The sequence below is a fragment of the Brienomyrus brachyistius genome, chromosome 24 (assembly GCF_023856365.1).
Source record: "Brienomyrus brachyistius isolate T26 chromosome 24, BBRACH_0.4, whole genome shotgun sequence".
Classification (NCBI taxonomy): Eukaryota; Metazoa; Chordata; class Actinopteri; order Osteoglossiformes; family Mormyridae; genus Brienomyrus; species Brienomyrus brachyistius.
Window position 1 is genome coordinate 9,260,884 of NC_064556.1, and position 14,856 is coordinate 9,275,739.

General features: G+C 44.4%; 1 protein-coding gene and 1 long non-coding RNA gene across 4 annotated transcripts in view; one reads left to right on the top strand and one right to left on the bottom strand.

The window, feature by feature from the left end:
- LOC125719855 (uncharacterized) overlaps positions 1-14,856 on the bottom strand; it is a 351,742-nt gene that overhangs the window by 128,410 nt on the left and 208,476 nt on the right. The gene's annotated exons all lie outside the window — the stretch shown is intronic.
- Positions 1-14,856, top strand: part of LOC125719845 (fibroblast growth factor 13) — a 105,240-nt gene that overhangs the window by 89,130 nt on the left and 1,254 nt on the right. For all 3 annotated transcript variants that reach the window (XM_048994646.1, XM_048994648.1, XM_048994647.1), the window contains 2 exons: positions 1,169-1,272; positions 11,120-11,318. In XM_048994646.1, coding sequence (XP_048850603.1) covers positions 1,169-1,272; positions 11,120-11,318 — 303 coding nt within the window. The remainder of the gene's footprint in view (positions 1-1,168; positions 1,273-11,119; positions 11,319-14,856) is intronic.

Below are 14,856 nucleotides of genomic sequence, written 5' to 3' on the forward strand. Positions count from 1 at the left end.
GAGGGCACAAGGCAATGAACAGCCTATTAGAGGGTACAAGGCAATAAACAGCCTATTAGAGGGTACAAAGCAATGAACAGCCTATGAGAGGGCACAAGGCAATGAACAGCCTATTAGAGGGTACAAGGCAATGAACAGCCTATTAGAAGGTACAAAGCAATGAACAGCCTATGAGAGGGTACAAGGCAATGAACAGCCTATTAGAGGGTACAAAGCAATGAACAGCCTATGAGAGGGCACAAGGCAATGAACAGCCTATTAGAGGGTACAAGGCAATGAACAGCCTATTAGAAGGTACAAAGCAATGAACAGCCTATGAGAGGGTACAAGGCAATGAACAGCCTATTAGAGGGTACAAAGCAATGAACAGTATATGAGAGCGTACAAGGCAATAAACAGCCTATTAGAGGGTACAAAGCAATGAACAACCTATGAAAGGGTACAAGGCAATGAACAGCCTATGAGAGGGTACAAGGCAATGAACAGCCTATTAGAGGGTACAAAGCAATGAACAGTCTGTCAGAGGGTGTAGGGCAATGAACAGCCTATGAGAGGGTATGAAGCAATGAACAGCTTATGAGAGGGTACAAGGCAATGAACAACTTATTCGAAGGTATAAGCCAATGAACAGTCTATCAGCAGGTACAAGGCAATGAACAGCTTATCCAAAGGTATAAGCCAATGAACAGCCTATCAGCGGGTACAAGGCAATGAACAGCTTATCCAAAGGTATAAGCCAATGAACAGCCTATCAGCGGGTACAAGGCAATGAACAGCTTATCCGAAGGAATAAGCCAATGAACAGCCTATCAGCAGGTACAAGGCAATGAACAGCTTACCCAAAGGTATAAGCCAATGAACAGCCTATCAGCGGATACAGGTGCCCACATCCCCCAACCTATGGTTGATTTAGAGACATCACTTAACATAACCAAATAAAATAGTACCTAGTACTTAGAGGAAACCTATATAACACAGGAAGACTATGCAGAGTCCCTGTGCATGTTGGGGCACGATTTGAACCTTGGCCCGGGGGCATGGGGCACCAGTGCTGCTCACTAAGTCACCGTGCCAACGAGAGCTGTAGGGAAGTGGGGCTTGTTTTTCTCTGTCACCGAATGGCTCAGTCTGACCCTGTTTCCCTTTTCTGTCTCCATCTCTCCCGCAGCAATATTCAACCTCATTCCAGTCGGGCTCCGAGTGGTTGCCATCCAAGGTGTACAGACCAAGCTATACCTAGCGATGAACAACGAGGGCTACCTGTACACATCAGTGAGTCACATAATGCTTTTGTGAGATGTGGGCGGAACAACTGGGGAGAGGAGTTGCCTCGGAGAGCTTTAAATGATCCATTTCTGTGTATGCTCTGATTGAAGAAACTCAGAGTAGTATCTCATCCTGGGATCAGGGACCCGCATTTCCTGGGTCTGCTTTCTGGTAATGAAGGTAAGGTGGAATTCCCTGACATGTAGTCCTCTTTGACAGGAAGGGGACAAAGCCTTCACAGAATGCTTTTTAAGCACTTTAGGTAGTGGTGCAAGAACTCTCCCTTGTGTGAAAATTGCAAAGATAGCAACCCTAAACAGAGATAGCAGTATTAGCTTGGCACGAATGTTCCTCCTCGAAGGTCAGCACACAGGTCTGTGTATGCGCACGCTTCTGCGTGTGTGTGTGTGTGTGTGTGTCTGTGTGAATCATCCGTAATGAATGCAAGCCCAGAATATAATAAAACAAATATTTTGAAGGCAACTAACTGTCAGTAAATACTTTGCTGTGATGGATCTGTAAAAAAAAACACCGCAGAGATTCTATCATTTCATGTGATCTGCAGTTTAATGTCTTACTTACTGTCAACAGATATGGTTACTATTACATACTATTACACTTCAGGTCCTTATGCTGTTCACTAGCGTAGCCACCGGTCGAGTAAGAGCTGATTTAGGGTGCGACTTTGCAGTCTAATTCTCCTTCCTCACTCTTGCCTTTCATCAGAAAGGCTGTCTTGGCTATTTTTATGGGGTCAGCTGCACTTCGGGGCTGTTAGGTAGGTCTGTTGTACTCTTTTTCAGGGTGTTATTTAAAGTCCAGACTTTTTGCCACAAAATTATTGCCGCCATAAATGTTCTTGCTGAGCGGCTAATCGGAGCATTAAGGAACACAGAACCTTATTGCCTCGTGGGCTCCGGGGATCGGCCCGGCACAGGATTCCTGCACCGTAATCAGCCTGGTTCCGGCCCCGCTGACCTTGGGGCTGCCAGGGCGCGTCGCCACGTCTGTTCTATCTGGCGGAAGTGCCGGTTACCATGGTAACTCTGCTGTCCCATCAAACAAACGTGTGGGTTGGATTACATGGTCAGGGTATGAAATGAGTGATTTCCTGAATGCCTCCTTTTGTCATGCCTGTTCGTTTACTATGTGCTGGTCACCTGTGTGGACTCGCTACAGACTCCGATAATTGTTGCTTTGTTTATTCACAGTGACTTTTGTTGTGTCTTTGAATACGTACAAAATGCGCGAAATTGAAAGCATGTTTATATAATATACTGTCCAGGATCGTTATGTCGCTTCTGCTCGTGGTTAGAAAACAATTCCGTATAATTTTGCTATAATTTATCGCTATAAAAAAGAAATGCCTTATAAACATAATGTCGTAGACATTGCTGCTGTTGGCAGCCTCCTTCATTTCTCTTTGATTAAACGAGTTCGGAAATCATGAATAATTCAATGCTTTGCCAATAAATGTTCCCGCTCCGCAAAACATCTTACCGTGACGGCGTGTTTTAGGCATCGCCGCGGTAAATAGCAAGCCGCAGATCCAGCTCTTCAGATGAGTACGGAGCTTGTCGTAGACATTTTGACAGACGTGTCCCTTATTAAAAACTGATGGCAGGGTTGGGCGAGTTGGGGGGGGGGGGTGCAGTTATGCTTGGCAGCACGAATTCAGGATCAGAGATGGTCTAAGATGTTCTTCAAAAAAGGCACACAATACTGCTAGCTTTGATGAATGTTTACACTGAAAAGAGGAACTGGATTCCAAATGGATGCATACACCAGCTTCTCCCCATATTTTATATGGCTTTTATAATGGTTTTTAAATATATTTTTGCATATTGTCTATTCTATAGAAAATGTGTGCATGCATGGCACATCTACTCCAGGTGCTGAATGATTCACAAGCAGCCTTGAAGGAAAATGTTATGGCACAATTGTTTTTCATCTAACAATATTTCAAGGATTTAGTTGCTAGTACCTCTGATATGCAGTCACGTACCATTGCATAGATGCTGTAATAACAGTGGGATCTTTGAGGGATGCATCTAATTAGATTATGCTGAATTAAATTATTGAAGAGGAGGAGCCTACGGGGAGCACTAGACAAAGTGAAAAACATAACGAGGAAGAGAAATCTCATTTGACGACTGAACAGCATTTGGCAATAAGGATCCAGTCACCGTCATTTCTTTTAATAAACAGAAGTTTAGAGATTTACAATGATATTAGGGCAGAAAATCTGATTTGCTGACGACGGAGGACCGCGGAGCTCCTCGCACAGTGAATTTGTTAGTTACTTCATACTTCTGGTCCCAGCTACCGTGAGTCCGTGGTGGAGTTTGCGCACGTGTAACAGGAATCCACAGGCCGTGGTGTTCGGAGAGCTGGGCATTTGGGGCTTACGCTCGGATTCACAGCTAAGGGATAAATTTCACGCTGCCTGTTTCGGTATTGATATGCCAAGCAGCAGGATACGGTAAAAACACAGAAAGGACAGTAATATTTACACCGTCATTATAATGCTTATTTACATTTGAGGTTAATAGAAAATTATCATTTAAGTAGGTACAGATTCTAAAATAAAATAAATGCTTACAATATTAAACAATTCAATGATTAGATTAGACCAGGGCTATTCAAAATCGCGGTCCTCAAGGTACAAGCACTGCTGATTTCCCAGCATTCCTTTACCCGTGAGCCGGGTGTGAAGCCTGTGGCCAATCAGAATCAGTTATCATTAAACTAACTACCTGGGGGAACTGAAAACAAGGCCTGGATTTGGAATAGAGGTCCGGATTTGAATTGGGGTTTTTGGCACTTAGGTTTCTGCAGCCTTCTAGCCATTGATAAAAATTACATGGCTAACTGATGGTAACTAGAGTCGATCCCTGTTGGACTTGCAGCTTCATGGAATCGCCGGACAAGGCTGCAGGAGCGCAAATAAGCCTGCGGCAGATGGCTGAAAGGATTGCACATCCCTCCAGCAGTAATGCAGCTCTCTCGTGTGTGTGCGTGTGTGTGTGTGTGCGCGCGCAGGGTGAGAGAGCATGGAGACTTGGGCTAGAGACAGATTGTCCTAGCAGTTGATTTTTATCCAGCCAACATTGTCAGAGTATGTGCTCGAATGAGCATTAATTACGCTGTTTTGTGTTTTATTCTATGCAATACCTGAATGTTCTGTTCCAGCTTATAGATTTCCAAACTAATATGAGGTCATTTATTTACTTTATTATTATTATTATTATTATTATTATTATTATTATTTAGTTCATATCATTTAGATATATTTGTTCAGCTAGTGATTTGGATTAGAAAGAAAAGTAACCATTATATTCCGGGATCAGTGACAGAGAAGTTACACAGGTAGCTGAGTTTGGTGCTTGTGAACTATTATGACGTGTTAGAGGAAATTAAGGAGAACATTCCAGTGATGTCAATAGACGGAATTTACCCACTTCTGCTGCTTGAGTCACTGGGTTGAGAAGAAAAGGTTTCTCTGCATGTATAGAATTACCAGGAATAACACGCAGTCCGTGAGTCACGTATAACTGTAATCAAAGGATTATTCCCATATTCAGCCGGAGCGGCTGCCTCTTTCCACGGAAATCTGCAAAAGTCTGATGTTATACAGCCAGTGCTTGTCTGACTAGGGGTGCTCGATTATGGGGGGGGGGGGGGGGAATCATAATCACGATTACTTTGGTCAGTATTTGGATCACAATTACTCATCGACGCTGGAAAAAACGCATTTATTGAACTTAAATTTTATTTATAAAACTTTAATTCAGCTGAGAAACAAACGAAGGGGGTACAATGGATTTATAACAAAAGACAAAAATGCAGCACAATAATAGTTTACTCTTGATTATTTGGTTTTAATAATTGCAGGAAACCAAAATCGTAATTGAAATTAAAAAATCAATTAATTGCCCAGCCCTATCTCTCAACTAAAAATACACACAAACTTGCTTTTTGGCGACTTGATGAGGATAATCTCTCCTAGATTATACGAAACGAAACAGGGCACGGAAACATCCTGCTTCATTTTTGGGGGCTGCGCAGTAAACCTGAATGTACTCAGTTCTGCAACATTCATATAGGAGGGAAGGCATCAAGAAGACCAGCGGTCCGGGGCGCCTGCGGGTCAGATGCTGCACGACTATAGCTGCAGCTGTGCTGTGTGTGGCAGCCAAACACATGGTGCGCGGTCACGCCGCCCCCTTCCCTCACCCCTGCAGGGGGCTCTCATCAGCGGTGCCCCACTGTTCCAGTCAGCCATGCAATCGCTGAGAAACGCGGAGCTGTCTGCACGATGAAAACACCGGCCCTCTCCACAGGGTCCGTCACCCATTACCCTAAGGGCCTTAAGTGTAGATTGCAGCCCTTTAAATGGCTCCTGCTAATTGAAAATGTGGGCATTGTTAATGATTATTCATGCCTAACATTCTATATTTACTTAGAAATTCTGCATGCCGGAAGCATCCGTACCAGTGGCTGAGGCGACAGCGTGAAAACTAGAGGGAAGAAACGACAGAGAATCACAGGGGAGGCTAGTTCAGTTTTTCTCCGTCTTTGATCACCGCTTCTACCCTCAGTTTGCCGTTTCCTTGGTGATTCTAAAGGATTTTTTTTAAAGAAAGCTAACTTTAGTAGGCTTTGTGCATAAAATGCTTACATTAGATATAAGATTTATTTTTTTTTTTGCTGAGTCAGAACATCATAGAAATTGAAGGAACTCATGTATGAAAATTGATCATTTCTAAACACTTGAAAATGTCCAGTCCTCATACTCGTCATTCATCTAGCTGCTATAAGTGATATATATTTATTTAGCCATATCTATTACCAGTCTTCTGCTGCTCCTTACGAAGGTATAAAGATTGCTCCAGTGGTACTTAACATCCTTGATTTATCCGAAACAGACAGTGAATTAATTCAGGCATCTCATTATAATGCTTTATAATCACAGGCGTCTTGTTATAATGCATTATAATACATTATAATGGTAATGACCTCTGGCGTGTTCGTTTATGTGGGTAAGTGCGAAAGGAAATGCTGAGCTGAACCGATGACCAAAAAATGCAGCCTTAAATGAAAAAGGGGTCTAATGTGAACCATCGTTCTGTTCGCCGGCATCAATAAAAGGTAAAGTGCAAAAGATCATTTAAGGGCGACATTTCAGGAGAAACTAAATAATGAAAAATAAAAGTGCCGAATGTAGGTGATCCTGACACGATTCGTCCAAATTCCCATGAGTCAGGGCACTGGCTTTTTCCATACGCTGCCGACGAGAGGGTTGGGTCACTGCAGACAGTGTGGAAAGAATACAAAGGGAAGAGGACGGGAAATGTAGAAATTCCCATTAAAGGGAATACTGCGCTGCGCATTGTCCTTGAGCAGGGATGACGGGCTGCGCTGGCTCATTCTAATGCAGCGCACACACACACACACGCGCATGCATGCATTAGTGCTTTGGCTCTGGCAGGGGAAACCCAGGCGGGGGGGGCGCGAGACACACAGTGACGCAACAAGATATTTTCAGGGAACAAAATAGACCCTCCTTTCGTTAGACATCCGCATTCATATACTACATTTAAATAATGTAAGAGAGTAAGATTTGGGGGGGGGGGGCAATATAGAGAATAGAATGTGATGTGATGGATTAGAGAGACTGTCTAATGACCTAATGTTACGCCAGGGAAATGGGGGGGGGGGGTGAGGGCCTGCCCGAGCTCATTGACATTCGGCTGGTGTGCACTCTCACTGTCTCACTCTCACTGTCTCACTCTCACTGTCTCACTCTCACGCAGACACCAGTCTGTGTGGCCGCTGAAGCGGGGATGCCCCGTGGGGGAGGGGCTGTGGGGAGAGGGGAGCTGGGGGCTGCGGGATTTCCAGTGCCGTAATTAGATGTGATGTATAGCCAGTCACATGACTGCAGCTTTGTGTGATGCAAAAAATGGGTGGGGGGGGGGGTGTTAGTGGCCCTGTAGAATTCAGCAGGGAGGAATGCAGCGGCTGCCGCAGCGCAGGGTTGAGTACACCCCCCCCCCCCCCCCCCCCCCCCCCCGTGCTAAGGGGTTGATACGTTGATACGCATTTGTACGGGTTTCCACACTCATTACACTTTGTATCACCATTGTAAAAACGACTTCTTTAATCCATTATTAAAGAGGGGGGAGAGGATGTGTGTCACGATTAACCTGGAAGTTTAGGTAGAAGGTAAACATGCAGTTCATACTAATTTCCAGCATTACCTCAGTCAGCAGGGGAGGGTCATGCCAGAGAATGTCCGTCCCGACCCGTCCCCCTCCACGCCTTTCGCCGCTGCTGTACCTCGGCGGGCAGCTCAAGCTCGGCAAACCCCGCAAACCCTAAGTGCTTTGCATTGTCATTTGAGCTTGAAATGTTTCCGTGCTGAAAATCAAATGTTTTGTCAGACCGCACATAATTTTTCCAGATCTGGCGGCAGCGGCGACCAGATCCTGCTTCTGCAGTTAATTCTGCCGCTGCTCAGACTTCACTCCTCAGAATGAAAATGGCTGCCAGCCTGAGGTGATTTAATTTTCTGAATAAATGACCCTTGTTCCAGAAAAAGCATCGTGAGTCATGAAAAGGGTCCGGCCGATGACATTTCTTACTGTCCCTTGACCAGCAGTCTTGCTGAGACTTACATATTTGTACTTATTTGTTTGGCTGGCCTAGCCCTAGCAAGGTGAAAAATATAAAAGGTGGAAACGACTATGATAACACACCATACAGCTCCAGTATATGAGAGATTGTTATTCTAATCACTGGTTTAGGGAGGAAGAACACTGTTTCCGTAACAGAGTGTGGTTTGGCAACCTTTGCTTTAGCGTTGTGCAGTCAGTAGGCTAACCCACGATTTCCCTTGCATTAAGTGACCCTGATGACAACTGTTTTCATCAATCTGCATCACAGACCGCGTCTGTTTACAAGTGTGTGGCGCATATACCTGTCATGGAGTAAGGAATTCGATAAGTTGGATTCCAAGCACCCCTGAGCTCATTAATACAAAGACGCGAGGCTACCGTCTCCGACTTGGGAATGAACGGTTCATAATTTTCTGGCTAAGCGCAGCGCAGTGATTAATGCGGCCGGCGTATCGCAGCAGCTCACCCTAGCAACCGGAGAGCGGGGGGCTCTGGGAGCTCACTAATGAATTGTTCAACTGCTTCTTACTGCAGTGAGACAAATGCCCAGGCTTGATAGCGAGCGCATCGTAACGTAGCGAATATAAAAGGAGAAGCAACCGTCATGGCCGCCACTTCCCGAGGTGTTTGTTTTACGTAATCCATCCTTTGCTTAATTGTCTCATCCCTTTGGGGAAGGGCGTACGTTGGTGCATCTTCAGACTCCCCAGGAATGATCTTAGCTCCACTCACTATTCTTTGCATCATTATTCTGTATCATTATCGTTTTGGTTTTTTATCTTTTTTGTCGATGCTTATAAATCATAATTGTGGCCAATCAGAGCTCCATGTCTTATCGCGTCCTACCTGACAGTAGATTAATGTTTGATTTCTCGTTAATTAATCTGACCTTCGGCTACCGCCCCACTGAGCAGGGTTGTTATGTAAACCACCCTAGAAAACAACCCAGGGTAATCGTTTCCAAAGAACAGTGATGACTTTCCAGTGGTCTGAGGAACTAACTCCTTATTAGAGCGGGAATATTGCTCGTTTCCAGTAATGAGAGAGGCTGTTTCCCTGTCCTGTAGTCACAATATAGACGTCTCCTGGGCTTCCATAGTACATGGATTACAGATCACGGTAATGACAGCAGGATGTATTAACATCTACACCTAATTTTCAAAGCAGCTTTGCCTGCGTCTCCCTGGTTGTTTGGCAAAGCTGCCTGCTGTGTTTTGCGTCTAAGTACTAGTCGGCTTGATCTAGGCCTCCTCCGGGTGAAATCCGCCTCACCCTCAGAAGACATTTCAATGCGGTCGGATGCAGAACAGAAAGAGCCGTCTTTAGCACATCTCGGAACGAGGGCTGGTGTCTGTCATGCATTTAAAGTTTTATATGAGGCTGAGGCGTGAAGCGCGTCAGCGGCACCGCGCTGAGAGGTGCGATATCACACTGAGTGTGCTGGACTTTAGCACTTAGTGCTTTAGTAGTCAAACACATCCCCGCTACTCCGTGGATATCATGGCTGATTCCCAGAATGCACATGGAGCGTCTGAGTCGCGGGACTGGAGCCAGAGGTGGCATGACATCGCCCCCTTCGCCCAATCACTGTCACCGCTCACGAGGGCCTCCATTATCTGATCTGCTCACCTTTTCAAGCAAAAAAAATGATATGCACAGTTCTGTACAAAAGTCTTAAGCAGTTAATGAAAATTCCGTTTAAATAATCTTTATTTTGGTATGAAGTTACCATTTTATGTCTGTCATGGTGTGTCAGCTTAGCCATTTCAAAAGCTCTCCTATAGCCACCCCAGTATTTGTAGAAACTATCCAACGTAGCCATGTATTTGTTGGCCACTTGCATGCAATTTCCGGTTAATCAGTATCTACTTTAACAAATTATGTTAATTAATTTGGCGGGCTGGTCGTGAAATATAATGAACATGGCATGGCTGAGGTGCTCATGAGGTGAGGTTTGGGAACTGAAGCTGTGTTCATCTAGCCGTCCAACAAGGGACCAGTAACTTTTTGGAGAACAGAAGAAATTCTTGTTGCTTTTTTTGTGTTACTTTTAATTTTCACATATATCGTGCAAATATACACTACGCAGGTAGATAGCTTTGAACATTTTCTTTGATAGCGTATGATAGATACTTGATAGAGTGCTGCTGTATTCATGCTTAGAACATAACACTTACCAGACCTGCCATTGGGGATACTGCCTTGACTGAACAGAGCACATCTACATGTGGTGATGCGATAAAATGTTCGTAGGAGGATTATCGATGATCTCAGCCACATCTATGGGTGTTTCTCAATATGCGTACTTCACTGTACAATACTTGTGTTCTCGTCTACCCGTTTGACGTCATCTTCCACTGCCGAAGTACAGTTCCAATACTCAAGAACAGAAGTACAGAGGATGGTAAAAATCCCCGGATGTCGTTCTTGCTCCGCCCCAAATATCAAGGTTGCATCCTTGCCTAGGGAGACCAATCCCATGATTCATTGCACCCCAAATTTGATCTTGGGAGGCAAGTTAGCAAGACCGCTCTTGCCAAGACCACAATTACGATCTTTTCATTCTTGGTATTGAGAAACATCCGAGTCAACAGTCGTAGCTGGAGTCGGACCTTCCAGAAGCAAAGTGGCAACAAATCATTTGTCAGACGACAGAGGTATAATTTAGACATTTTGGTAGAGACAATGAGGGTGGAAGTGCACAAAATGGAGGGAGAGGGAGATGCCAGGGCAGCAAGATGAGAGAGTCACGCAGAGCTCCTGAGATCAGCTCCCATGGCGGTTCCCACGCCTGCACTCTGTCAAAGTCGACTCATTAGAGATCTGAGGCTTCGCTTTTAAATGAAGGAGCAACGAGGATAATTTGCACATGGCTGTGTAAAGCTGCAAGTTGGCATTTTCCTGCATGAAAAGTGCAGCGTTATCGCTCCTCTCGCGCGAGTGCCCAAATGCAGATACTGTCGGTGTTTTTTAATCCGTGATGCTTAGGTGACGATATCAGTGGTGGTATCGTCGTCCGTGTAAGTGTTCTCTAAGCCATTGATGCACCGGGCAGAGTACAGGCCACTGAGGATGCCTTTGATCTTATCTACTTCTTCTCTCTCTCTCTGTCTCTCTCTATCTCTCGCTTTTTTTTTTTAACCCTTTCTTCCTGCATTGTGCCTCTCGCTCAGGAACACTTCACACCGGAGTGCAAGTTCAAGGAATCAGTATTCGAAAACTACTATGTCACCTACTCCTCTATGATCTACCGGCAACAGCAGTCTGGCAGAGGCTGGTATCTGGGGCTGAACAAAGAGGGGGAGATCATGAAAGGAAACCACGTAAAGAAGAACAAACCAGCAGCTCACTTCCTCCCCAAACCCCTGAAAGGTGAGTGTGAGTCTGCAGCGCTCGTGAGGCCTCCTGGGGCTTCAGATTGCTCATCTCCCCTGACAGCTGCAGCGTCCGTCTGAAACCCCTTAACCTGTGGGCATCAGAATATTAGACAGTGTATGGAAGATGAAGGAACAGGACTCACATTCACTCATTGGGTAAGAGGACAGTATTCCCATTCCGGTCTCTGAAAGACCAGGACTGGGATTCCCGAAACCTTCTTAACTCTACCTCATTTGTAAGTTATACCTTAAGCTGTACCTTACCGTTTTGAGGTGTTCCCCAAAACATCCCTAGCTAAGTATACCTTCTGTAAGAGATACCTTCATAAGGTTGGTGTGAATCAGTCTCAGCCATCAGTTTACAATGTTATAATAATTCTAAAATATTAAAGATTTAATCATTTGAAATAAGACTTTCATAACTAAACTTAACCAAAGAAATAACTGATCCGTATGATAAAATGAGTTTGAATCTGATACAGGACCACAATCTTCTCAGGTACATGTTTCATCCTCGCATTCGGCATGCGCTGCGAATTGATCTCAGTATCATGCGGATTCATAATAAAAGATAAGGAACACAGTCTTAATTATGTATTTTTTGGGATGGCAGGGGGTCTGGAGACATGTGGGGGGGGGGACATGTTCCCCCTGTCCCCTTTATTTCCGACACCCCTGGAGTGCACACGCTACTCTAAATGTGCCAAAGTCACCGTGTATCAAAAGTTTGGTTCATGAGGTTAATAAGAGTCGACACTGCAGGTTCATTTACATGCAAGTCTAATATATTTTCCCCCAAAAAACACCCTGGAATAGTCCTTAGTTAATAGTCCTTAGTTAATAATCCTTAGTTAATAGTCCTTAGTAGTCAATACTGAAGCACATTGCACATTGTCTTATGTTTATATAGACAGTAACACAACTTGTTGTTTTGCTATTGTGCCATTGTTTTGTTTTTATTTATTACTTTAACTTATGTTGCTAAAGTGAGCTGCTAAACTGTTTTTCACTGTTTTGGAATAGTGACAGTAAAGATCTATCTTATCTGTCTTATCCTAATATAGATGACATGCACACGTATTGGAGCACGCAGGTGTGTTATAGAACAAATAAACATATAATGATAATATTGCAATCTGGGGAGGCGGGTCCGTGTACCAATCGACAAATATCATATTTACAGTTAGATAATTCAGTTTGCTTATTTGGAATTTTATGTTTACACTCTACTCAGTTCTGATTAATGCAATATTTTGAAGCATTCCTACAGTGTTATATTTATAAAGAACATCACTTTCTCTCATGCCACTGTCAAACAGTCACTGCGTGGAGGGAATAATTGATTCTCGAACCATCGATGTCAAGCAATCTGGCACCATCGGCATGGACAGCACCTAGTAACGTCACACTTTAGAAGCTATCCCTTAAGCAACCTCTTACAAACACGCAGAAAAATTAACTTTAGCAAGGTCTACCTTCCGATAAGATTCACCGTTATCAGGAAACCCAACCCAGACCACTTATTTTCATGAGATTTAAGATATAGCCCAGGGGTGGGCAATCTTACCCATAAAGGGCCAGTGGGCTTGCAGGTTTTTGGGATAACCTTTAGGTCAGCTGTTCAAACCCAGGTGTGAGGACCAGTCCTCTGATTAGTAACCTAATTAGTAGCCTTTTTGGGTAATATCGGCCCCCCCTGCTAGTCCGGTTAGCAGAATTGGTCAAATTCACTGCCATATTGGAGATTAAGATGAAATAAATGTTGAAGAAGAACAAACAGCAAGTGCGATGATGAATTTTTTATGTGCAATGTGTTATGACATCCTTTACAAGTCGCCTTCAGCCTTCAGCCATCTTCACACCCATGTAAATGGATAACGAAACGCAATTGTGGTCACAAGCATCAGGACAGGACGGGCTCATCTACTGCAAGTCACGTTAAAGGAGGAAGCAAACCATTTAAACCTCATTCAGTGATACTCCTATGCAGAAACCCGTGATGCAAGAGAAATCCATGCATCTGGTGCTAGTATAAGTACCATTTCTACACTGGAATGGGGCCAGTTTCCTGGGTAATCCTATAAGTACCTTATAGAATTCGGTAACCAGGATTGCAATAAGAGAATACAATAAGAGATGCTGTCTCAAAGGGAGCCCAGTAATAATGGGTGTCGAGTAAAGGTTTCCCTTGGAAAGCTTTTACGTGAGCACAGACGTCTTTCCTGGAGAACGGGATGACGGCCACCGCACTTTCTGGCTGATTATGTGATGCTCATCCTGCTGTTTGTCATCTTCACTCGCGGCATAGCAGCTCATTAATTATCAAGCTTATCGGAGCAGCGCTTTCAAGTAAGATGGAACGAAACTTAAGGGCACACAAAATCATCCCAGTTCTGCTGTCTAGTCACTTGGGGAAGGGAGGGAGTTGTGAATTAGGCCAATAGTCAGGAGACGGTTTGTTCCAAAACATGACTAGGAAACACTTGAAACCCAACAATAACTCATAGGCACAGAGGTCTGTTAATTTGTTTTCCACTCAGACTGGGTTTCGGCCAGCCAAGCTCATGGTCTTAGCCCCTTGCGAGTCAACATCATCTCCAGCAGAAGGCAGGCTGAAGGGGCAGAAATCAAGACGCCAGGTCCGGTTTCCTGGCACATTGTTATTGCCCCTGAATGCCGCTGAATTTTGAATTGAAGCAAACGATATAAGTGTGCAAATTGATAAGATATGTTCCAGAACTTACAACCGTCAAGAATTTCCATTGAATTCAGTAGAACTTAAAGAGTTTGACTCTCTAGACAGCAAGCAGAAGCTACCTGACAAAAAGAATATTTATACTGCGAATGTAAGAGATCCAGACATTCTTTCATGAAGAAGAGACCTCGGGCAGAGCTTTAAAAGGCGTGACGTCTGATTGAGTGACTTCAGAGGACGGCTGCCGTGGGGGCTGCTGCGTGTGATGGCAGAAGAGAGGGAACACGCGGAATTCCCGTGCAAGAGGCGCATCCTGCAGCGGCAGTGCTAAGGGCAAGACCCTACAAGCCACCCCTCCGCATATCAGGGAAATCCACCTAACATGTGCAGTTAATATAGTGTGGCATTACATCCTAGCAGTATCTGCCCATTTTTAAGTTAATGCTTATTTTCACAGACAGTTTGCATGTAGGTACCTTGGTCCGTCTATCATATTCCGGTCTGTTACCCGAGATGTTCTATTGACAAACTGAGTATTGACTCACCATCTCGTTAATCCCATGAGCCGTATCAATTGGCTTAAGTGTGTGAAGACTGATTCTGTAACAATGTTAAATGCTGGCGTACGCCTATGAATTTAAATGCAGTGTAGGTGGTTTTTTACAGTGGATGACTGAGACCACCGCTTCAGTCATCCCTTGGATCTCCTCATTTAATATCCATGTACCTTGAAGGCTTTGCTGCTGGTTCATTCCTTTCCATTTTTCCCCAAATTCCCCCCACGCCCCCCCAAGGTTTCCAAAATTCCCCTCAGGATTAATAAAGTACAGCGTCTCCC